Source organism: Labeo rohita, chromosome 5 (genome assembly GCF_022985175.1).
Source record: "Labeo rohita strain BAU-BD-2019 chromosome 5, IGBB_LRoh.1.0, whole genome shotgun sequence".
Lineage (NCBI taxonomy): Eukaryota > Metazoa > Chordata > Actinopteri > Cypriniformes > Cyprinidae > Labeo > Labeo rohita.
Window position 1 is genome coordinate 24,322,563 of NC_066873.1, and position 26,072 is coordinate 24,348,634.

Consider the following 26,072-nt stretch of genomic DNA (forward strand, 5'->3'; position numbering starts at 1 on the left):
TGTTTTAAATATTAATAATAATAATAAATGTTTCTTGAACAGCAAATCAGCATATTAAAATGATTCCTGAAGGATCATGTGACACTGAAGACTGGAGTAATGATGCTGAAACAGGAATAAATTTGATTTTAAAATATATTCAAATAGAAAGCAGTTATTTTAATATATACTAATATTATATTTTGGATCAAATAAATGCAGGCTTCGTGAGCAGAAGAGAATTCTTTAAAAAAAACATAAAAAATCTTTTGACTGGTAGTGTACATGTTTAAAATAAAATCGTACTGGCAGTAGATTTTTAAATGGAAAAAAAAGAAAGAAAGAAAGAAAGAAAGATCAGACTTTTTCAGCTTCAATTATTTTCAGATGTCATCTGATTCTTCTGATGTTTACAGAACAACACTGATCTTTTATCAAGATTCTTAAAGAACTTTTATCCAGTTCTTTGCCACACAACAAGACTTCATAGTGACCACCAATGTCAAACAGTAAAAACATAAACTTGTGTACTATAATCTTCTGAAGCCATAAACTAACTGTGTGCAGAACAGACTGAAATTTGGGTCGTTTTTCATGGAAAATCTTACCCTACATTTTAAATTGGCCAGGGCTCGCTGAGCCCAGAGGTGGAGCTGCACAATAAAGCCCAGAGGTGGAGCTGTACATCAGGACTCACTGAACCCAAGGCAGAGCTGCACCACAGGAGCCACGGAAACCAGAGGTAAAACTACACCATGGGGTCTACAGACCCCAGAGGTGAAAAAAACACTAGAAACCCACAATGCCCACAAGCAAAATTGCACTATTGGGCCTACTGAGCCCAGATGTGACACTGTAGCAAGGGACCCACAGAGCCCTAAGGTGGAGCTGCATCATGGGGCCCATTAAACCTGGAGGTGGAGCTGAACACAAAGCCCAGTGTGTCTGTATAATCATAACTAACTTCTTCTCCAAAAGGCTCTGCGGAAGATCACCCAAAAAATGTCTGCTGTTTCATAAGAATCAATACAAAGCCTGTCCATTTTCACTAGCTTGACTTGATAGAGGACATTTTTACCAAGTATATTCAAAATACCATAGAGTATAATATAACTAATAATGATGTTGTCTTCAGAAAACAGATATTGACGTGATACCATAGTGTAATTTTTTTTTTTTACATGATTTATTTTTTAGAACTGGAAGAAGCCAAAACACAAAGTTACATAAGAAGCTTGTGCTTATATTTGATGAAACTGATGGGAGCTGACTGCCTTAGAAAGCAGACGCTAGTGCTGAGAAAAGATCCTTTCTAGATGTGCTTACAAATCTAGTCAAAGGGAATCTGCTTCCTTCAGCTTTCCTCTGGAAAACCTCCCAAACATAGGCAGCCAATCAAATTCCTTCCAAGTATCTAGGTTTGTTTACTATTGAGCAAGGATTCAGTAACAAACAGATCGACAGTTCTTCACAAAGAGAATTTCAGATGAAAATCAGACTCACAAAATGATCTCATGCATTAAGACACATTGTCTCTATGTGCTGCACTGAGAACAAAACAGAGAACATTCACATCCTTCTATTACAAGAAGAAACAAGAATCAAAGCTTCAAGTTCTTTTGATGTCACTGAAGACTCTGAGAGCACACAACTGTGCAGTAAAAACAACCTGGACTTGAAATAAAGCAACTGTATGACTTACCTTGGCAAAACCATTTATTATGGAAGGAAACCCAGAGATATGTCAGTTCAGATGCACGTACAGGACAAGAAGTATTATCATCAATGTTGTTTACTCCACTCATGCTGATCCTGCTCATGTCCTAAAGTAGTTCTGGATGAGTTCAGCCTAAAGATTTAAAAACATTACCAGCAGGTTACATAAGATTAGGGCCAGCAGTGATATGCTGCAGTCAAACTCTTTTAGATTGATCTGGTAAAAAGAACTGAGTCAGAAAAAATGAGTGCAGATTCAGGCAGGCTGACCAGCTTTTTTTAAGGGTGTCAAAATGTACACAGGGGTGCAACTGCACATTTGCTTAGAACCACTGCAAGATCAGTGTTGGCACATAAAACTTCAAACTTCAAACCCTCACATAAAACTTTCTGCAAGTCAATAACTTGGCCTCTGTAATTATTAAATTATATCTGGTTGAAGGTAATTTACTCACACATCCAGCTGTTTCTGATATCAACTAATACTGCAAGACATAACATTGTCTGCACTAACATTAACCTCATTAGGGGTGAAAAAAAGTGACAAAGACATTAAGTGTATTGTAAAAGACCACCTTTAACCCCCCGATGACTGTTGACCCCAGACATTTTTTAACAACACGAATAATATTGATCACTTTCAGTTGAGTAGTTTTGACTAGTTGAGTAATTATTTGTATTACTTTACCTCAGAATTATTCATATTTTTGTGTATTTTATATCAAATGGAGACATTGTAAAATGTAAAATTCCCTTTTTTTTCCATTTTTCTTCATGGAGACATTTCATGGAAAACAAAAACACTTTTAAAATTAAAATGATATGTTATTACCACTATAACCAGTAGATGGCTGCAGAGGCCACACATTTGCTCATTTTGCTCTCTCATTCTCTAATATAGATCTTTTCACGTGTTTGCCTCTGGATTTATATTTAGACATCCATATTTGAACATCACTATTTTAACATTTGAAATATTTTTTGTCAAAGTTAAGCACTGTTCTGTACCTCCTCAGTTTCAGTCAAATGTAAATCGTAGGGTCATTCACATACACACCACGGCTTTTCTATTTTCGAGCAACAGAGATAACGTTACTCGGAAATGAAAAGATATTAACCTGAATAACTTTGCCCTCACAGGCAAGTTTGTTATGTTTATTGATTTAATGACTTACATCTTCTGTTTGGACATTGCTATCTTCATTTCAGTGCGAAACAATTGTTTCCGTTTGTTATTTTCTGTTCTGCTAACAAGAACTTTTCCCTCCACTATTCATTTTGGTCACGTGACTGTGCCTGCCACAGCAATGACCAGGGTGAGCGGCTAATATGTGCTAATGTGATAATAAAATACATATTTGAACTCATTTAACAATTTAAATACTGAACAAACGTTAAAAGTGGACCTTCATTACATTAAAAAAAAAAAAAGCTTTTTTAAACGGTTTAAACATTTCATTAAAGATTTCGGCAAAATAGCGCCCTCCACTGTTTTGTAGTTATAAAATATTATTAGACAAGTTAGTCATGATGGGACATTCAAGACATTATAAAAAATGGTTTAATACTTCAAAATTCTTGTGAAAACATTTTGGCAGCATGGTCTTAAAGCTGACATAAAAGTTTAGCGAAGATCTGACAAACATAGGGGGAGTTTTAAAAAGCTTTTTTTTTTAAATAAATTAGAATGGTTTGTTTTACACATATTACTTTTACCATTATGTAGAAATATATCAGTTTTTTGGGTCATTCAGATTTGTTGTTATTAGAAATTTGACTGGCTGCTGGCATGTATTTTGAAGGTGTGTTTGAAACTAGCATGTATAAGCATTAATTAAGCTATTTAATAATCAATTCCCAAAAAAATTATACCTGTATGATATTATGCTGTATGCTCACATTAGACAAGCGGTTTAGAAAATGGATGGATGGATGGATGAATTCAGTTGCAGGTGCCAATATCTGGATGTGGGAACATGCAGGAATTGATTTGGCATGACCCCTGCAGTGCATTTTACCAGTAAATACAAAAAATGCACTGTTCACACAGGAAAGGATGTTCCATCTTTTTACTGGTAAATTCTGTGACATCATTAACCAAAAATGACCTCTTAAAGGCTGTGCCTCCTGGTGTTGTGTTTGTATACATGGATTGGTAAATGTGGTCAGTGTTTTTGTTGATGTTTTCATTTTTGTGTCACACATTCACATTCATGCAGCGCTTTTGGCCTAGAGACACCATATCAGACGACTTCAAACTTAACTACACATGAGAACATTATGATTGGCCCAGAATAGACATCTCACGTCAACACGTTCTGAACTCATACATGCTCATACTGGTAATTTTCATTTTGCGTTCACACACAGCATCATATCAGTACTGATAATGTTACAAGTGGCAAACTGCTGAATGAATTTAGGAGTATTTTTGAAAACATCCTGTTCACACATGATCTCTTAATGGTAATTATGTGTAAAAGGGGCTAATGTTTTGTCTAAAAATTGTCAGTTACGGTTAATTTATTGTTCATTGACCTGTTGTGTAAAATGACTATCACATTTGCAATTGTGCTGATATTCTGGAAAATGGCACTCTTGCTTGTGTGAAATTTCTTTAAGTATGTTTTAAACAAAAACTCAAAGGGGCAAATCACATTTTGAATTTTGGGGGCATTTTTTTTCCTTTTGGTGACATTTCCAAGTCCAACCTTGCATGATGCTACTTACACCAACACCAGACTAGCTTGCTGCTTGTTAAGCTGGAGGGCTATTGAAATGTTTTCATTAATAGTGGTTTAACATTAGTGACAAACAGTACCCGATGTTTAGGGTAAGGCCAGTCAGGGAGACACTGACACTCGATTTGCACGTGTGGGAACAGTGCAAGCATAAAAATCATCAAAGATGGGGAAAGAGGCCTGTGCAGTCTGGCGAATTAGGACTTTTCGGGCAGTTTTTCGGGCACACACTTAATTGAGAATTAATGCCATGGGCCAAATTTAAACAAAAACTAAAATATAAAATAAAATTTAAAAAAAAAGTTTTGCAAAAAGCCCATTTATCCAGCTAAAAAGGCAGGTGCTTGAACACCACTTAGGGTCTATCTTTGTACGTTCCTCAGATTTTAAGTATACACGTTTAATAATTAAGAGAAAAAACACTTGCTCACACAAGACACATTGCTCATTAATAAATTATATTACAGATAATGAAGAGAAATGTGCAAATGAAAAAAAAAGAAGTATAACTGACTGATCATTTATAAAGTAATTAAGCCCTGCAGCTAAATCACACCTTATCTCATTTAGAGTAGGTACTAAGAGGAATATGTGTGTCAGCTTTTAAGGCGTATACTTTTTCAATTCAAATTTCACAGATAATCTCTTAGTCTCTGCTGATGCCTGTCTTTGTAAATTATCTAGCTGTATAGTGACAGAGATCTGCTGTTCCCAATGTAACAAATCAATCCTGAGAAAACTGTGAGCTACAATCACTCAGGAGACTCGAAAAGTAAAGCTGAAAGACCATCTAAATTACTAACAGTAAAAACTCCTTCATGTTGGGCAGGAAATCTTCTTGTCCCATGTGTGTTTGCTTATGGTATACAAAGCATTTGTTTCAACCGTAAATTCACAATGTAAAAGTTAAGGTCGGGGAGCTGCTCCTCTAAGGCTCAAGGGAAATTAAATACAAACCCACATACAACACAAATCAATTCTGCTAGTGAGTTTGTATTTATATCTGAGGAAGGATTCTGAGAGAGTTCATTTGTGTTGGGACTGACAAGAAGAGGTTGTGTCTAAGGTTTTCATTTGATGTCTGATAAATTGTTAACTATGGATTGTGTGATGTTCTTGTTGTTTTATACATGTAAATCTATTAATTATGTATCAGAGAAGCAGAATGTGACTGTGTGTTTGATCATGGAGGTTAGATTACAACTATCTGAGGCCTTAACTACACCATCTGACTACTAAAAGCGTCTTTGTGGTAACTGTCATTGGGATGAATGTGAATGCTAACAGACCTCTACAGCCTCCTTGGTTCACACACTAACTGTAACGCTACTTTTTCCTCTCTTTTTGTGTTAATTTCTTCATTCTTGTCTCGGATTCACTTTAAATCACTCATCATACTCTGAACAATTCACTGCCATAGACACAGACATTATGAGCTCCCTTAGGCTTTCTCCAAATGTTAAACCCATTAAAACGGAGGACTGAGAGTGAAAGTCATTAAAATGTTTTACCTTTCTACTTTACACAGAAATCCGGCTTCAGTACTAATCACTGGAGTACAGTTAATCTCTTAATTGTGATCATGTGCTTTTCATTATGATGGCCACTAGAGGGCATGTTGAGATCATAATTTCTATGGTCTCCACTGCTGGTTCAGACATCAAAGGACGGAGCTAAATGTCATACAATCTGATAAAATGTAATTAAATTAACTGCCACTGATTTTCCCTTTCAAATGGAAGTGTAATATTCAGCTACAGGGCTTACTCTGAGTCCTAAATTCCCATTGGAAATTTCTGTCAAAATGTCATAAAGCTGCAGGACAGCAAAGATCAGAGAGTTTGTTGTTGTTGCATCAACAGCTATGGTAACTGTTTATACAGAAATTAGAAAAAAAAAAGAAAAAAACAGTGTATACCAGGGGTGCCCAACCCTGCTCCTAGAAATCGACCTTCCTGCAGAGTTTAGTTCCTAATCAAACACACCTGTCTGTAATTATCAAGTGCTCCTTCAGATCCTAATTAGCTGGTTCAGGTGTGTTTGGTCAGGGTTGGAGCTGAACTCTGCAGGAAGGTCGATCTCCAGGACCAGGGTTGAGCACCCCTGGTATAAACATTGAAAATTTGTGTTGTCTGAAGAAGATAACTGTATGGGACTGGAACGACAAAAAGGGAGGCCCAGGTGAAAAAAAAATGGCAGAATTATTATTTTGGCCTGAAATAATGAAACCTTTAGAGGAACCCATTCTGTCCATCATACACATCTGACTGTGCTCAGTCTTTACCCTGGGAATTTCATCTTTAGCTGTCAGCAATGAAGTAAATCTCTCCCACTGACAGTCTCCACTGAGACTGAACACACACACGCACCAGGACACCGATTACTGCAGCAAAGTTACTGCCTGAGGAAAAAATCAGGTTGAACTCAAATAAACATACAGTACAGAGCAGTTACACTGAAGTAAATGATTCCTAATAAGACACACCTCATTTAATAAAGGTTCACATTGACTGTTAAAATATATATATTAGTGATGCAACAATACAGTTAGTCCACGGTTCAATACGTACCTCGGTTTTTAACCACGGTTCGGTTGTGATATCTTGCCACTTCAGCGTGGTGTTTTTTTTTTTTTTTTTTGCATCAAATTAACAAAATACTCCCTTAAACCTCTGTAAACTGGAAAAAGCATGGTTTAGTATATGTATGCTTAATTTTTCTTTCAAGTGAGGTATTATTTTTCGATTTTTACGCAAAATAGAATGGGTTTCATTCATACTGGACGACAGAGGTCGACCTTGTGCAGAAAATCCACATATGCGTCAAAGAAGTAGCACTGATTACGTTCCGTTCCAGCTTCTCTAATATGGATAAAGGCATCGCTATTGCTGTAACTGAATAAAAACAAGATTAATTCAGAGAGTATATATAATAAAACAAGTAAGTTATTTAAATGCAAAACCAAAAAAAACGCAATTCACAAGCGTGTACTGAACCGTGGATGTCGTACCGAACGGTTCGATATTGTATTGAGAATTGTGACATCCCTATATATATATAGTAGCAGTACAATATGGCGGTATCATGGCTGTGATTCTACTGCAGCGTGCCAATATACAGCAATAACGAATGGCTACACGTGTCATATTGTGTTTATACAATAGTTAGATGCCAGGAGTGTGTAAATGCATAAGAAACATCGAAGTGTCTTTAAAAATCTTTTTTTGTGTGAACTACTTCCTTAAAACTACATTCCGTGACAAAATCAGTATTATTTTTAAAATCATAGCGGATTTGGGTGTTCACTATTACAGTTGCTGTGAGAAATCCTTGAATCTGAAATCTGATTGGCCAAAAGGCAGTGTTGGGGAACATTACCTTTTTAAGTAATGCATTACAGTATTACGTTAATCCATAAAAAATAACTAATTGTGTTAGTTACTTCTTGTCAAAAGTAATGCATTACGTTACGTTTTCATTACTTTTTGTCACCCGGGTGGGGCTTGCTTATTTATTTTTTTTAAAAAAAGTCAATAAATGGGAAAACAAAATAACTTGCGTTACTTATGTGAAAAAGTAACAAAAGTATTTTCTTGTCAATTTAAAAGTAATACCTTACTTTTAGTTACTTGACAAAAGTAATCTTATTAGCTACGTAACTCGCGTTACTTGTAATGCGTTACCCCCAACACTGCTGGGAGGAATGCAATATTCTAGCAATATCGGAACTCCAACCGTTTCACCGTTTGAAGCAAGTGTAATGGAGGATGCCCAAATCCACTATAATTTTATAAATAATAGCCTACTGCCTACTGTACACGAAATGTAGTTTCAAGCAAGAAGTTTGCATAAAAGAGGGTATTTAGAGACACTCCATTGTTTCTTTTGTATTACCACACTCACGCCATCTGTTAAGCACAATTTCACACTCGTAGCAACTAGTAGCCAATACCATATTTTCCACAAAGATGTTAAATAGCACAACTGCTCAACATTGATAATAATAATAAATGTTTCATCAGCACCGAATCATCGTATTAGAATGATTTTTGAAGGATCATGTGACACTGGAGTAATGACTGCTAAAAAATGTTTTGCGTCATTTCATCATTTTTTAAAAATTATTTAATTGTAATAATATTACTGTTTTTACTGTATTTTTACACAACATTAATCTAAAATTAAAATTTTGAATTAAAGAAATATCTTTTGCTGAGAATTAAAGCAACATAGTGATATATTGAGCTACTAGCATGCAGCAACACACCATCTTTCCCTCAAGCCCAAGAATCATTTCTCACCCTGTCAACACTCGTACCATCCCACATCAACATGCTTATATCTGCACTAACACCTACAACCCCCATCAATAACACACACACATCACTGTCAGTGTGAACCTGAGGACTTCCTACAAACTTTAAAAAAATCCCTTGATATTTATGAAGTTACTCATACTCCACCTCTCTAAACCCATCACGTACACATATACCCTGCACTTCAATGATTCATGGCACAAGCTGTGATAAATCCACATCTGCTTGCAATACACAGAGACTATAGAGAAGCCTTTAAGGACTTAAATCACTAGCTGGTTTTTAATTAAAAGTTAACAGGGCAAAGACAACACGACACACTCTGACTGGAGGAGCCGTGGGACAGCAGGAGCGAGCGTGTATTAATCTGACTCACTGCAGCGTCCACTATTGAAAAAGTTCTTGCGGCCCCCTGCTGTCTTGTGCTGGCAGCTCTCCCGCACCCATGAGGAGAGACAGGCTGGACGGATCCGTGCTCTGCAGCGTGATGTGGAGCTCAGTGGAGTGTTTGAGCGCGAGATTGTCTTGAGGAGCCGTGTGTCAGATTTGTTATACAAATCAAGGGCAGAAATTGAAACAATGGCTCGCAGAAGCTGCTGCAGTCTGTTTAAAGTGTAGTTCCTTGCAGTTTTGAAACCCTTGAAACTGATTAAAATGATCACACATTAACCTTTACCCGAATGCACACCTGTAGAACCCTCCTACGGAGAGATTAGCCTGTTATATTCATGTCGCATGTCCCACTGGGTTAATGCTTGGCAGAATTTTAAGGCCTGTGTATTGTTTACTCTCATATAAGTGATCCTTTTCTGTTTGTAAATCAAATTTGGATCATGGTTTACTGTCATTAACAACATACAAACATTTGTATTTGTATGTACTGTAGAAATTGCATTTTGAAAAAGTTTGGAATAAAATGGCTGACTCATGAGGCCTATTTTATAACTGCCATTTTATGTGTCATAATACACACAATTAAACAATTTTCACTATCTTTGCATAATTTTACAAAATTACAGCTTGACTGGAAATGATGCGGAAAATATTGCTCGCAAGTAGCATTTATCTCGATTTTTCTTTGTTTTCTTCACACATCATGTCATATCTCATTCCAAGCACACTCTTTATGGAGACTGTTTACTGAACGCTGAAATATTTTGAAATAAATATCATTTTAAAAATAAATTATAGACAAACATATATATAATAAATTATAGATAAATAATTTAAAGACAAACAAATATTAAAATAATTTGCTGAAGGGGTACATTGGCCTCCCTGGATAAACTTTTACATTGTACAACTTTACAACTTTTGATATAATTCGTATTAATATTTATATATATTTCAAAATGTCATAAATGACTTTTGATATAATTTTTATTAGTATATATCAACATACATACATATATATATATATATATATATATATACACACACACACACACTAATAAAAATGAACTGGGTAGTAACTGATTACATGTAATCTAGATTCCAAAAATTAAGTACTTGTAATTAGAGTAAGTTACATTTAAAATGTACTTTTTTATGGAATACATGTTATTCACACAATATCAACAAATTATTCATCATTTGTTGATTCTCTCTAAATCCTCTTTTTTATCTTTTAAATTTTCCTTTCTAAAATAGTCTACCGCTTATATGCACTGTAAAAAACTATTTGTTGAGTCAACTTTAAATAATTTGTAACCTGCCTGCCTTAAAATTTTAAATTCAGTCAAGTTTATTCAGCTTGAAATATTAAATTATACTAAGTGACAACTTAGTATTGAATCAATTTAAAATTTTAAGGCAGCTGGGTTACTTACCCATCTGTTAAGTTTAGCAAACACAAATATCTAAGTTGTTACTTAGTACAACTTAACATTTCAAGTTGACTAAACTTATTTGAGTTGACTGAACTTAAAATTTTAAGGCAGCAGGGTAACAAATTTTTTTTATTTTTTACAGTGTACACACAGAAACTTATGGAAGCCCGTTTCCGCCACTGAATTAAAAAAAAAAAAAAAAGGATATTGTGACTTATCTCACAATTCTGACTTTTTTTCTCATAATTGCATGATACAAACTTGCAATTCTGACTTTTTTTTCCAGAATTGTGAGATATGAACTCACAATTGCGAGTTATGAAGTCAGAATTGCGTAATATAAACTATAGAGAGATTTTTTTTTAAAGTGTCATTAATGTAAAATACTAAATCAACTACTCTATTACAAATACTTTTGACAATTTAATTCAATAACTGATGACAAAACAGACAAAGTAAAAAAGATTCGTCTAAAAGGTAAAGTTAGTCCGACATATACAGGCGTATGAATATTTACATATTTATTTGTCCATTGTCCATTGTAATTGAAGATATGACATAATAATATGGGCGTGGCCATTTGTAAATGTTATGGGTCTGGCTTCGCATCCAGCTATTTTTAGCTGTACATAATAGCTTGTTTTACTACAAATACCATGGTTAAACTACCCTATGGTTAATGTAGTAAGATCATGGTTAATTTGTGGTTACCATGGTTTAACTATAGTCAAATCATGGCTGAGTTTCGTAATGCCTTTTCTCCACAAATCTAAAAACATGTGTCCTCAAATTCCCCCTAATATACATAAATCACTATTTTCCAGAGACTATTTTCTGGAAATAGATCAATTAATCTTAAAGCTGTTTTTTCACTGACTAAATCTTACAAATTTTGATATTCAGGTGAAATGACAAGGCATTCATCAAAAGATCTGAGATGAGATTTTGCGCTATGATCAAGAGAAAAAAAATGAAAGGGGGGTAGGTGTGTACCCAGTGGGCATCTTACCCTATATAATATGTGAAGCTGAAAAAAACTGTCAAGTATGCAGCTGCAGAAAAAATGTTCACCACCTGAAACTCTCAGACGAGTAAAATCCTCAGCAATCTGTTTGTAGGGGAGCGCGGGGCAACACCTTTTAAATTTCTCAGTTTGTGTAAATCTAAGTGAGGTTCAGAGTATCATTTTTTTTTTATCCACGTTAATTTCACACTTGTCTAGTACAAATATCTTGCTTTGTTTCATAATTACAGCATATACGTTTTTTCGTTATTTATCTCAAAAGAAAGGAAGTGAAGTGACAACATGCCCCGTCGGTGGGGTACATTGTAACATGTGAGGAGCGCGTTGTAATGTTACCATATGACAGCTTAAAATGTTATCTGATGAATGAAAAAACATAGACGACAAACTAAAATATTTTGTCAAGAAAATAAAATGATTAATTTTTAAAAATAAAATAATGGCGTTTTTAAAGAATGAAAAGAAAATCTAATTTTTGAGCTTCACAATGAACACATCGCAACCAAGCGTGGGACAGCCCTGATCGCAAAACAGCTATACAGTATAGTTCAAAATAATGTGCGCAAATAGATGAAACATACAGACATTCAAAAAAAAAAAAAAAAAAAAAACACTCCCCTCCCTCCAAACACAGCCCTCATAGAACACGATACACATAAACGAGCCAGAATTCTCTACATTTCTTGAAATAATAATTTCTTAACATTAAACATTGATTGTCAGTCTTCATTCACCTCTTTCTTCTGATTTCTTTTTAAAATTCCTAAAATAGTGAAAATTACATCGCTAATGTCACAGTTTAATAATAGCAGGGCACATTGTAACGCAGTGTTACAACGCTTCCCATCAGCACGACTGGAATATAAAACTGGTTAATGTCTTCTACTGGCTCTAAACTGATAAATAACAGATTGGAGATTAAAATAATAGCAGATTTGTCTCATTTTAAAGGAATACTAAAAAATGAGATGAAAAATGTACTTCAGCCAGAAATGTACTTTTACTATGGTAAAAAAAAAAAAAAAAAAAAAAAATTCAGCAATATCTTCAAAAGGCTTTTAAATTCTGGAACATTTTCTCACCTAAAATGAACAATCTATTCTTCAGTGAGGCTTTTACAGCGGGCACGCATGCCTAGTTTTTCTCATTATACCACATGACCTTTTCCCGCCACCAAAATAGCATCTCTAAATACAGGACAGAAGTTTTAACAAGCATCTAATGAAGACATTTAAAAACAAATCAGCATTTGCATCTGTTCTTTGTCCTATTTACAACACATTAAACATAATTACCACTGATTATTTTATTCAAAGACAAAGATTTTATATGTAGGCCTGATAATTCATCATTTTATTTTCCAAACAACTTATACTATTTAGAGTACATATATTTAACAAAAATCATCCTAATCTAGTCATGTGTCAGCAGCAGCTGGGTCCTGGACTTGTTCATTACAGACAGTGTGGTATGATGCCTGACCAGCATGAGGGGCGATTAACTGCACCTGTGCAGGTACAATGACTCACTGGGGTCTGTGCAGGTGTGAAGTAATGCTCATGTACTGTTCACTGATCCAGAATCTGATCATTAATCACGGACCGCACAGGACTGAGAAACCCTGGCCCTGCCGAATAAATACACACAAGCTTTCTTCCTGCAGGTGCACATCATCACTCTTCAGGGGTTGTCTAAGAGGTTCTGTCCAGTAATTTGCTCGATCGATCTTGCGGAGAACAACTGAACTGAACATGTGTGAATATGACCATGACACATGCTGGGTCGAAGGACGGGTACAAAAAAAAAAAGGCTCCTGCAAACATTACACAGACACAGTAGTCCTGAAATTATACATCTGAGAAGCTAAAAGCTCACAAGCTCTGTATCTAATACAAGACAAACAAGATAGCTGACATCATAAAATTCAGTTGTTTTTTATTTAATGAAAAATAGCTTGAACATGATTTTTACCATTCAAACCTTTAAATAAATCTGTAATAAAAAAACAAAACAACGTGAGATATGAAAAAACCCTCTTTCTCCATTCATACACACAGCTGCACAAATATACACACTCGCCAGCAGAGAACTCATTCATTTGTTCTGTCTCTCTCATTTACACACAATCTTCATTTGAACTGGTTGTCAATGAGAGTTCCCTTCATCTTGGCTTTCTTCGCCTCAAGCTCCGCCTGTGTGGAGAGAAACAGCATTCGGATTACTAATGAAATCTGTTTAAATCAATCCCACATTATCATTTGAGTCTCTCACTGATACCACTCTCTAACTCAACTTTCTCTGTGGGTTTTTAAAATGGTATATGGTAGCCTTACCATTCACATATTATTCATTAGTCATTTATTTTTTCCTCAAAAGAATCTTATTTGTGTAAAATCACATTAGCAGAGCCCTGAGTGTTTTCTCTGTGTGTGCAGTAGCTAAAACTAACTGCAAAAAGAAACTCAGCATCTCCCACAGTCTTACTCTTGCCTAGATCTGTAAAACTCAACTCTATTCCTCTCAGCTGCAGTTTATGTATCATGTCCAGAGATTCACAGAGTGAAGTTCTACAGCTCAAATGGACTTGATTTATGGGTTGTGTGTATCTGCACAGCAGTGTTTCAAACTAAATGGGAACAGGGAAGTCCCCTGCCCACCCCCTGCTGCCCATATATGCACAGAGTTTTTGGAAAAATATTACTACTATGTAAAAAGACTTTTGTATAATATTTTTAAAGCAAAAATAACTACCTCTTCTTTTTATATGTATATCAATTAAAATGTAATTTATTCCTTTAATGGCAAAGCTGAATTTTCAACAGCCTTTACCCTAGTCTTCAGTGTTATAATGTTAAAACAAAAGATTTCTTTTTCAAATAAATACTGTTCTTAAAAAAAACCATCAGTTTCCACAAAGAATGTAAGCAGAAAATGGCTTTTGAATATTTTCTCTCTTTTTTTTTTTAACTGTATGTTTCATCAAATAAAAGAATCATTCCCTGCTGAAAAAAACAATAGAAACCATCACAGAATTTGTAATGGTTTTACTAGTTATAATGGGATAAACTTTAATGAACCCTGTGGGTTTCTACTGGTAATTGGTCGCCTTCTATTGGTGGCTTGTTAAAACTAATTAAATCCTAATAGAATAGGTCCCAAAACACAGGAAACCATTTTCTTAATGGTTTTAATGGTTAAAAGTTGTAGTAATGTTTGTAAAGTGGAAACCATTACAGCAGAGTTGGTGAACATAGGGCACTTTTTTCAAAAACATTAATAAAATCATAATTACTTCCTTTGTGCATCACTGCCATCTTACTAAAAACGAGAGCATGGATGCACATGAATTAACAGAGATCTGCTTGCTCAAAATTTGGCTTTCATTAGGGCAGTATTCTATATTTCAATACCTTCGGCCTCTAATGCATAGTCTGTGGTAGCCAAGAAACCACACTGCGAAATGGGCTGATGGCACAATAGGCGGATCAGTGTGCGTTGCCCTATATGCTAAGTTTAAAGGGTCATGAAACCCCCCTGTTTCAGCACTGGTTAGTTCTCCACAGTTTTAAAAAATGCTGAAAAAGTGGGCGTGGTGCGCTGCAAAGCAGAGGGGGAAGAGAGCGGAGAGAGTGAGCTTCAGGTTCAGACTGTTTAGACAGTTTCATTTTGCTCCCATTGAGTTAACAACACAAATAAATGGACAGGCATTTGCACTCTGCATCGAAAACATATATGAACGCGTTGCACGTCTATTAACTTTTAAGGCTTATTTTGCGGCGTTTATAATCCTTTTGATGGGTTGTGTAAATGAGCTGTAAAAATTGCTATTACACTAACGTTATATGAATGAATCGCGTTTGTGCCGAACTCTTACTAAGCAACCTCTCTCGAACCATGAACGTTTCTCTCAGTTAATATACGCAATCTCACTGTCTGAAGCGTCTGTCATAGCAAATCAACACAGGCTGTCGTAAATAACTAGGTTAAGAAAACGGCACCTCATGAATAATTATGAGACACCAGCACGTCATCGATGTACTATAGTCCGTTTCCACGTCACAAACTGTGACGTCGGCACAATGTAGATTTTAAACCCGGAAGATGAAAATAGCGCAAAAAAGCTCAAAATTAACCAGTTTTCTCCAACAATTAACAGATGCTAACATTGTCATCTACGATGTGCAACACAAACACCTCTGCTAAAATCTCAGAAAAAGTAGTCCAGGGTTTCATGAACCTTTAAAGGAGAAGTCCACTTCCAGAAAAAAATTTACAGATAATGTACTCACCCCCTTGTCATCCAAGATGTTCATGTCTTTCTTTCTTCAGTCGATAAGAAATTATGTTTCTTGAGGAAAACATTCCAGAATTTTTCTCCATATAGTGGACTTCAATGGTGCCCTCAAGTTTGAACTTCCAAAATGCAGTTTAAATGCAGCTTCAAATGGCTCTAAACAATCCCAGCCGAGGAAGAAGGGTCATTTTTTTAAAATAAATTGACAATTTATTTACTTTTTAACCTCAAAAGCTCATCTTGTCTCGTCTCTGCGATGCGCATGCATAGTCTGTGTAGTCTGAGTCAATACAGTTAGGGCATGTCGAAAAAACTCCCATCTCGTTTTCTTCTTTAACGTCAAAATCGTCCTACATCACTGTTTTACCTTTTTTTGTAAAGGGCGTTTGTTCTTGTCTGCATGTTCACTTTGTAAACACTGGGTCAGTACTTCTGCAGGATGTAGAACAATTCTGAGTTCACGCAGACTTAGACAAGATGAGCGTTTGAGGTTAAAAAGTATATAAACCGTCAATTTGCTTTGAAAATGACCGATCGTTTTGCTAGATAAGACCCTTCTTCCTCAGCTGCGATGATTTAGAGCCATTTGAAGCTGCATTTAAACTGCATTTTGGAAGTTCAAACTTGGGGGCACCATAGAAGTCCACTATATGGAGAAAAATTCAGGAATGTTTTCCTCAAGGAAAATAATTTCTTTACAGCTGAAGAAAGAAAGACATGAACATCTTGGATGACAAGGGGGTGAGTAAATTCTCTGTAAATTTTTGTTCTGGAAGTGAACTACTACTTCAATGGTTTCTTGTGCGCACATAAAAGTCTGTATATTTTTTATTTTTGCAAAGGTCCCTGAGGCTATTTAATACAGTGCTAAAAATACAGTGAGAAGAATCCCAAAATGCTTATAACCTGAATTTTGCATAATGAAACAGTGCTTGAATTCACTGTCATATTTTTAACAATCACTAATGAACGCACTAAACAGCTGCCATGAAACCTTGCTTCCTGTACGATAAATTTATTTTCAATAAATTCTTACTTTTCTATTATAAAAATCTAAATGGGGCAAAAGTCTGAAAAAACAAATGATTGTCCATACTTTTCCAGACCTGGAAAATACTTTTCCAAACCCCGTAGGAACCCTGTAACAGGGATTTCCTCTCAATTTTGCTCAGCCACTTGTACCAGTATGCTGTTTTTTTTTTAAAGGAACACTCCACTTTTTTTTTGAAAATAGGCTCATTGTCCAACTCCCCTACAGTTAAACAGTTGAGTTTTACCGTTTTCGAATCCATTCACCCGATCTCTGGGTCTGGCGGTAGCACTTTTAGCATAGCTTTGCACAGATCATTGAATCTGATTAGACCGATAGCATCTCGCTCAAAAATGACCATATATAATGACGACATTTTTCCTACTTAAAACTTAGCTAACGGTCTAATCGGATTCAATGATCTATGCTAAGCTATGCTAAAAGTGCTACCGCCAGACCCCGAGATTGGCTGAATGGATTCGAAAACGGTAAAGCTTAACTGTTTAACTCTAGGGGAGTTGGAAAATGAGCCTATTTTCAAAAAAAGTGAAGTGTTCCTTTAAATTCATACCGTGTCAGTATTTCATACAGGTTTACTCTTTGAACCGGTCTATTGCCCAGCTCTAGTCATAAGTGATTATCATATGAGGTCATACGAGTTCATTCAGTCAACAATTCATCTGACTGAATCACAGTGATAACTTCTGAGTTTTTCTGTTTCATTAAAAATAACTGGTTGATAAATCAGTTGTTCATGCATCAAACTGCACTAGTCAAGCTGTATGTTTGTTTTTGAGTGCAGCTGAAGTAGACAATGCAATATAAAAAAAGTTTTTTGCTGTTTCACAGTACACAGTCTTTAATAGCAGCCAAAAAGGGCCTCAATCTATGTTCATGACCTGGCTTCAGAATGGCCAAATGTGTGTGTGTGTTTGTGGGTATGTGTGTTTACAGTGCGACTCAAGAACTTGTGTGTGCTTATCTCTACACATTTTAAAATAATCAAATACAAGCCTTCAGCTGCTTAACCAACCCACTTTAAAGAGCTGCCAAGGTAAATAAGATTAAGAGTGTATGTGTGTGTGTGTGTGTGTGTGTGTGTGAGGGTTCTCTGTCATCTTTAACTCTAAATTCATTAGCTGTGCAAACTATATTAAAGTTTCAATCTGCCTCAAGCATGAATGCACACTGGCTTTTCTTTCATCTTCCTGTGTGTACTCTTACCAGTTCTTGAAGTCGTCTCTTGCTCATTCCTTTCCTCTCAAGCTGTTTCTCAATCACTTTGGCATTCTGGGCATAAGAATCCGCCACCTCCCGCTGTAGGATAAACCAATCACAATCAATCACAGCTCTTCAACAAAGAGAGATGATGTAAGGGATGAGTCAGGCCTGATGGGCAGCTGATGAACTTAAACTTACCGCTTCAATCTCTTCTTCCTCTTCATCGATCGTTGAAACTGTAACAGAGCTGAACTTGCCCATGTCTTTGGTGCGTTTTGTCATCATAACCTACAATGCATACAAACGTATATTACACAAACCTCATATTCTGCAATTTTCTCACATCTTTTAAAAATAAAAACGTGGTTTCTTACCCTGACTTTCTTCGGCGTCTCTTGTTTCTGGCTGTATACGCTTGTGTTGCCAAATCCCTGGCCGAACTTCACCAGCGCTCCATCCACGATGAACGTCGCTGGAGTGCTTTTCATCTGATGCTGATAAAACAAGAGCAGACCGCACCTAGATAAAAAAAAACAAAAAACAAAAAAAAAAACAGTTAAAACATTAAAAAAACAGCCCATTTCTCAAACTTGGGGCACTTTTGGTGTTGATTTATGAGACTAGTCAGATGACTCAGTAATCAAACTTGCTAAAAATGCTGAGATCACACATAATTAGCACATTTTACAAGCACAGTGACACTGCTGCAATCGTTCCCTAAGCCTTGACGTCAACCTCTCAGGCACAGCATGACAGAGTCGTCATGGCGACATGGGAAGCTCGGGACTGACTGTTCTGCATGCTTATTTATGGACAAGAGGTAATATTACTGGAAAAGACCACAGTTTTCCTGACTGAGTGATTGAGAAATTGCAAGGCTAAGGTTATGTATTATCCTGAAGGGGATTATTTATGACTACATTACACAGATTAAATTACAAACCTACTTACCAAATAAATAAATGGAAATGGAATATTGATTCAATAACACAACTGTTCAAAAGTTGAGGTCGTAAGATTTTAAAAAATATTTTAAAAGAAGCCACCTATGCTATATTTAAAAATACAGTAAAAACACAAATATTATGAACAATTACAATTTAAAGGAACTAATTTACTAAAATTGAAAATAAATGTTCTATTTTAATATATTATTTAAAAAAATCATGATTTTTAAGAAATCATTCTAATCTGCTGATATGGTGAAAACATTTAAATATTATAATTATTATTATTATTATTATTATTATCAGTGCTATGCTATATATATTTTTCTTTTAGGATTCTCACATAAATATGTGACCCTGGACCACAAAACCAGTCTTAAGTAGCACAGGTATATTTGTAGCAATAGCCAAAAATGTAAGGGTCAAAATTATCTATTTTTTATCATAAGCATATTAAGTAAAGATCATGTTCCATGAAGATATTTTGTAAATTATCTCAGACAAATATTGTCCTATCCTAATAAACCATAAATCAATGGAAAGCTTATTTATTCAGCTTATTTTATTTATTAAAAAAAGACCCTTATGACTGGTTCTGTGGTCTAGGGTCACATATAAAGTTCAAAAGCATTTATTTAAAACAGAAATCTTTTGTAACATTATAAACATCTTTACTGTCACTTTTGATCAATTTTCCGCATCCTTGCGGAATGATGCACTGATTAAAAAGAAAATTTAAGGGAACCCTGAGTATTAAGACTTGTATGACTTACAAGACACTGCAGGCAAAAACTGTTTTTCATGCACCTGTCAAGTTTTAGATTTTGGTCTTTCTGGTTTTTCATAAATTGTTTTTTTTTTTTAGACTAGTGGAAAGAAAACACAAAAGACACTGTTAAGTGTTTCTTTTATAGCACTTTATCTATTTGTATCAATAGGTTTCAATTACAATACATACTTTTTAAAGGCTTTTTTCTCAAAATAAGTTTTTTCCTCCTACACTGAGCCATAAATCTCTACTTCAGTAGCACATACCCTCACCAAACGTTACATATTTATTCCTGTCTACATCCTGATAACAAAATATAATTTGCTTGATCATAAACAATATTTTATTCCACACAAAACTGTGAATATATATATATTTTAAGTCTGTTCTGTTTTCTGATTTATGGAGTAACAAAAATGAGATACCCAAAATTACCTGACTCTAAAATTTTGACTCTAATGTAAAAAAAAAAATTAAACAAGAATTTTTAAACTGACTTCATCCAGTGTTCAGATTTTTGTACTAGAAATTTATGCAAACTAGCAAATATTTCATTAAATAATGCCTCAATTGCATATTTAAACCTGACATTTTAGAAAACGTAATAGAAAAAATGTTTACAATTATCAATGTAATCAACTGGGTAAGTAAGGCAACAATTAGTTAATTTTTTTAACCCTATTTACCTGCAGTGTTTCGCCTTAATGTAACAAATGATGTCTCTTACTGAAATATGTAGTAGAAACCCATGAAAGATTTATGTCATTTAAAAAAAATCCACATTGTTGTATACAAATTTTGGACTATGGGGGCGCCATTATTTTAATTACGTGAAATGATTGAACTCTGTAAGGTACTGGCACTACCTGTGGCTATTTTTACTGCGACATAACACTAATACACATTGTGTGGCTTTTGGTTGTATTTTCAAATGGCAACAAAAGAAGTGATGCAAGTCTTTACTGCTTTTCTAGCAATAAGATGAGAAGAAAGGAATGGGGAGATGCCTGTAGATGAACCAAACTTACTGAAAACCCACGTCTTTGTTCTTTCAACTTTAGCCCTGATGTCTTTGAGGTTTTTAGTAGACCACAGCTACTGAAAGAGCTCACAAACATCAGAGATAAGAAACACTAGATGCCATCCTGGCAGGATGTAAACATGTCATGACGCCACAGCCTCTGAAAGAGTTTCTCAGCATGGATTTCACTCGATATCTGGGGGCGTTTAGACTCCCTGTGGGGAAAAATCGATGGTACGGCATCTGATTTAAGCCTGTGCTTATATCCATTGTCACCTCTAAGCTCTTTCAGTAGCTATGGTCATCGTATCAGTATTGTATTTTCCAAGTAGTGTTGCAGTAAAAGTAGCAACAGGTAGCACCAGTAGCTCACCGAGTACAACCATTACACATTATTGAAATAATGGTAACCCCATAGTCCAAAATATGAATAAAATGATGTGAATTTAAGTAACGTAAATCCTTTGTTTTTTTTCCTACATGTTTCAGTAAGAGACTTTGTTCATGTTATATTAAGCAATACAAGTCTTAAAGGAGAAGTCCACTTCCAGAACAAGAATTTACAGATAATGTACTCACCCCCTTGTCATCCAAGATGATCATGTCTTTCTTTCTTCAGTCGTAAAGAAATTGTATTTTTAAGGGAAAAGATTTCAGCGTTTTTCTCCATATAATGAACTTCTATGGTGCCCCAAGTTTGAACTTTCAAAATGCAGTTTAAATGCAGCTTCAAACGATCCCAAATGCAGTTGTGAACGATCCCAGCCAAGGAAGAAGCGTCTTATCTAGCTAAACGTTCGGTTACTTTCATAAAAATAATATAATTTATACACTTTTTAATGTCAAACTCCATTCTTGTCTTACTCTGCCTGAACACATTTTTTTTCCAGTTCATGACAGATAGTGTATGTCGAAAAACTCCCATCTCATGTTCTCCCTCAACTTCAAAATCGTCCTATATCGCTGTTTTACCGTTTTTGTTAAAGGTGTTTGGTCTTCTTTGCATATTCACTTTGCAAAGACTGGGTCGGTGCTTCTGCAGCGATGTAGGATGATTTTGAAATTATTTTTGCAGTTGAGGGAGAAAATACGATGGGAGTTCAACATACCCTAACTGTCTTGAGTCAGAATACACCGAGTTCAGGAAGAGCAATACAAGACGAGCGTTTGAGATTAAAAGCATTTAAATTGTATTTTTTTAATGAAAATAATCGTTTCGCTAGATAAAACCTTTTGGGATCGCTTACAACCACATTTGGTATCGTTTGAAGCTGCATTTAAACTGCATTTTGGAAGTTTAAACTCAGGGCACTGTAACAGTCCATTATATGGAGAAAAATCCTGAAATGTTTTCCTCAAAAAACATAGTTTCTTTATGACTAAAGAAAGAATGCCTGCTGCAAGCTGTATGTATTATGAGATATTGTGAAATGAGCATGCGGGCTTACTTACTTCCCACATTTTTTGCGAAACTGTCTTTCGATGCCCTCTGACCTGCAAAGAGACATATCGCGGTTAGTGAACCTTAATCAATTTCTCAATGCACCATTCAACACAATCTTACAGACACACACACCTTTTCAAGTACACGGCCTCATCTTCCTCCACGTTGCAGAACTTGTGGGCGTGTTTTGCGGCATCAATCACTCTGGCTTTGTCCCGTGGTCTCATGGGTAATTTCTCTATCTGACAGTCTGAAAAGGAACACGAAAGCTTAATTATCGTTCTCTTCACTTCTCACACAAAGCACACGCACCGCAGAGACAACAGACAATACCTACTCTTGTAAAGCAGAAAGGTGATGCCCTATTGACCAGTGTGATCTCACTGACCTTTCCCCATAGATCGCGTCTAGAACATTCAGATTTCGGTAATATTAGGTTGTATCGATTGTACACAAAGCTGTGTTGAAATCTAAGTTACATTTAGTTGAAATTCACCATAATGTAGCTTTGAATAGACATTTTAAGGGGACAATTCACTCAACAATTCTGTCAACATTTATTAACCCTCATGTCATTCCAAAGGTGTATGATTTAATTTCTTCTACAGAACACAAAAGAAGATATTTTGGAAACCAAACTGTTTTGAAGACCACTGACCTCCACTGTCCGGACAAAGTTTCACAGAAGAAAAAAAAAAAAAAGTCATACAGGTTTGGTCACTTTAAAATGATTCAGCTTCATGACAATTCATTTCCAAGTATTATAATGAACATAAATACCACAGAGAGTGAGTGTAATCACACTTATTTCATTCCTAGAAGGAAATCATATGAATAACACCATATGAATGAAAAGCAGAAATACAGCATGATAATTATCCTTAGTTTCGTGTTATTTTTCAACTAAATGTGTTATTTCTCATTATCACACTCTTGCTGAGGTGAAGAAGTGTACAACAAGAATAGGCAGTGATCACAAGAAAAAACCAGTCAAGAATTCATGACGTAACTGTGCATATCAAAGGGATTTTCAAGTTTGGGATCAGTAAGATGTTTTTTAAAAGAAGTTTCTTATGCTTATTAAGGCTGCTTTTATCTAAACAAAAATTCTGAAAGAACGGTTATATTGTGAAATATTACAGTTAAAAAAAAAAACTTCTTTTTTTTATTTTAACATATTTTAAAATCTAATTTATTCCTGTGATGCAAAGCTGAATTTTCATCATCATTACTCCAGTCTTCAGTGTCACATGATCCTTCAGAAATCATTCTAATATGCTGATTTATTATCAGTGATGAAAACAATTGTGCTGCTTAATATTTTGTTTGGAACCTGTGACACTTTTTTTAGGATTCTTAAATAAATAAAAAGTAAAAAAAAAAAAACAGCATTTATTTAAAATAGAATTTTTTAACAATATAAAATACCATTTAAAAGCTTGTAATCAGTAATTTTGTATTACTTCTTTTTGTTTTTTTTGTTTTTTTTAAAGAAATTTCTTTAAAAATCACTTTCATTCAGCAAGGATGTGTTAAATTGATACAAAAAAGTGAAAAAGATTTACACTGTCAGAAACTATTTCTATTTTAAATAAATGCTGTTCTTTTTAACTTTTTATTCATAATAAAATCCTGAAAAAAGAACCACAGGTTCCACAAAAAAATGAAGCAGTACAACAGTTTCCAAAATTGATAATAAAAGTAAGAAATCAGCATCTTAGAATGTTTTTTGAAGGGTCATGTGACACTGAAGACTGCAGTAATGGCTATACTTTAAAATATATAAAAACAGAAAAACTTTATTTTAAATTGCAACAACACTTCACAATATTTCTGTTTTTTCTCTATTTTGTCAAGTAAATGCAGCCTTGATGAGCATAAGATAATTCTTTAAGAAACATCTTACTGATCCCAAACTTTTGAAGCAGTGTATACATGTATATAAACATGTAATTTGCCCTTTGTTGGGGTTTTAAACTAAAATACACTAAACAATAAACTAATACTTATATTAAACCAAGTATCTATGCGCTTAATCAAAGTCCCTTTAAGGCTACGTTAAAAAAAAGCTCCCCTACTATAAAAAGTCTTTGGCTTAATGCAGGAGCATGACATTTAGACAGACCCTTGAACAGGACTCAGATGAGCACAGATGCTCCTGTGCTTTGGGATGAGCATCTCATATCACGACCACAGGCCAAAGCAGAGAACAACACATTTTGAAGCGCCAGACGTATAAAATGACACCTATCCTACAATATTCACAGCACAAGTGAGGCTGAGTGGGACAAAGCCCTGTTGTGTGAAATATCAGTCCGTCTGCTCTAAAAGCATTTCCCTGTTCACACATTTGACTGAGTTCAGGTGCAGACAGGTGTGAGGAGAACACTGTGAGGTTAGAGGACAAATTTGAACAGTGTTAAGGATTTGATTCAAACCATTGATTAGAATCATCTGAATCTGTTAAAAAAAGATTTTTACAGTGACCCTTTCAACAGCCCTGCTGAAAACCACCCCAGCTAAAACCAGACTAAGCTGGTTGGCTGATCTCCTAGCCTGGCTAAGCTGGTCAAGCTGGTTTTAGCTGCTCGTTCCAGATGGTTTCCCAGGCTGACCAGCTAAGACCAGGCTGGATGACCATCTTAAGCTGGTTTTAGCTGTTTTTTTCAGCAGGGAGGTCACACAGTTACACCAGTAGGTGGCGACAAGTTAATTTTTTTATGAGTAAGTCGTTGAGTCAGCTACTGAATCAAAAAATCGTTTAGATTTGATATGATTATTTATTCAAATATTTATGTTTATATCTACTAGCATCAAAGCAAGATCTATCATAGTTTCCCCAATTGTCATTTGCCCTTATTGTCAAATGTTTTACCAAGCTAAAAAAAAAAAATAATCTGAATCAGCTAAAAAAGATTATTTCAGTGAACGTTTCAACAGGTCACAATATTACCCCAGCATTTGGCAACAAGTGACTGTCTTTATGAATGAGTCACTGCTGGTGATAAAGGCACGAACAAGTGGAAACAAAACATCTCATACTTGCAATATTTTACATAATTCGTTCAAAGCTCTAATTCGATTATAACCGAAACATCACCAAATATGCTCTCCGGGTCTAAACAAAACCCAAAACACACACTGCCAGAGGAATCTAGTAAACTTCCGTTATAATCAGTGACGCTGTCCACACACCAAAAGTGTTCCATTTTGTTGTGTCGCTGTAAGTGAACACGGGGTGAGACTGTTTTAAACACTGTAAACACGATGATTTCTTAACATTTTAGCTGGTTTGATATCTGGTGACTGTTAGCTGAATGTAAACAGTGAATTACTGGACGGCTGCGATCATAACTGTCGAAAAATTTGGGCTATTACGTACTCACCTAAAACAAGGACCATCTGTCCACACAAGCAGTAATACACGTGCAGGGGTTTCTCCCCGTCATCATACTCCTCCCTGTCACGGGTATCCGAGCACACCACACTCCGAGACACCACTTTAGGCATATTTAAACTTCGTTTACTTTCTTTTTAAATTCAGAACGACATACGTGTTTTCAGGCTTGTTTACTCTCCAGTTGTCGCCCGGTGATGACGTCGTACAATTTTGTGACGTCAGAGACACCCGCCGATGTTTTCCCTGGCTTCCTCTAGATGGCGCTGTGGATATTAAAACGCTACCAGAATCGTGTGGGAAAAACCTTCTGATTGTAAACTGGATATGAGTCATGACAACAG

The 26,072-nt window shown here is 35.4% G+C and overlaps 1 protein-coding gene across 1 annotated transcript; it reads right to left on the reverse strand.

The window, feature by feature from the left end:
* Positions 1-13,523: 13,523 nt before the first annotated feature.
* Positions 13,524-25,945, reverse strand: steep1 (STING1 ER exit protein 1). Its single transcript, XM_051109528.1, has 7 exons — positions 25,718-25,945; positions 22,464-22,581; positions 22,340-22,381; positions 18,525-18,669; positions 18,349-18,438; positions 18,154-18,246; positions 13,524-13,797 (listed from the first exon to the last, which is right to left on the reverse strand). The coding sequence occupies exons 1-7, from the start codon at positions 25,839-25,841 to the stop codon at positions 13,735-13,737; spliced, it is 675 nt and encodes a 224-aa protein (XP_050965485.1). The 5' UTR covers positions 25,842-25,945; the 3' UTR covers positions 13,524-13,734.
* Positions 25,946-26,072: the final 127 nt, after the last annotated feature.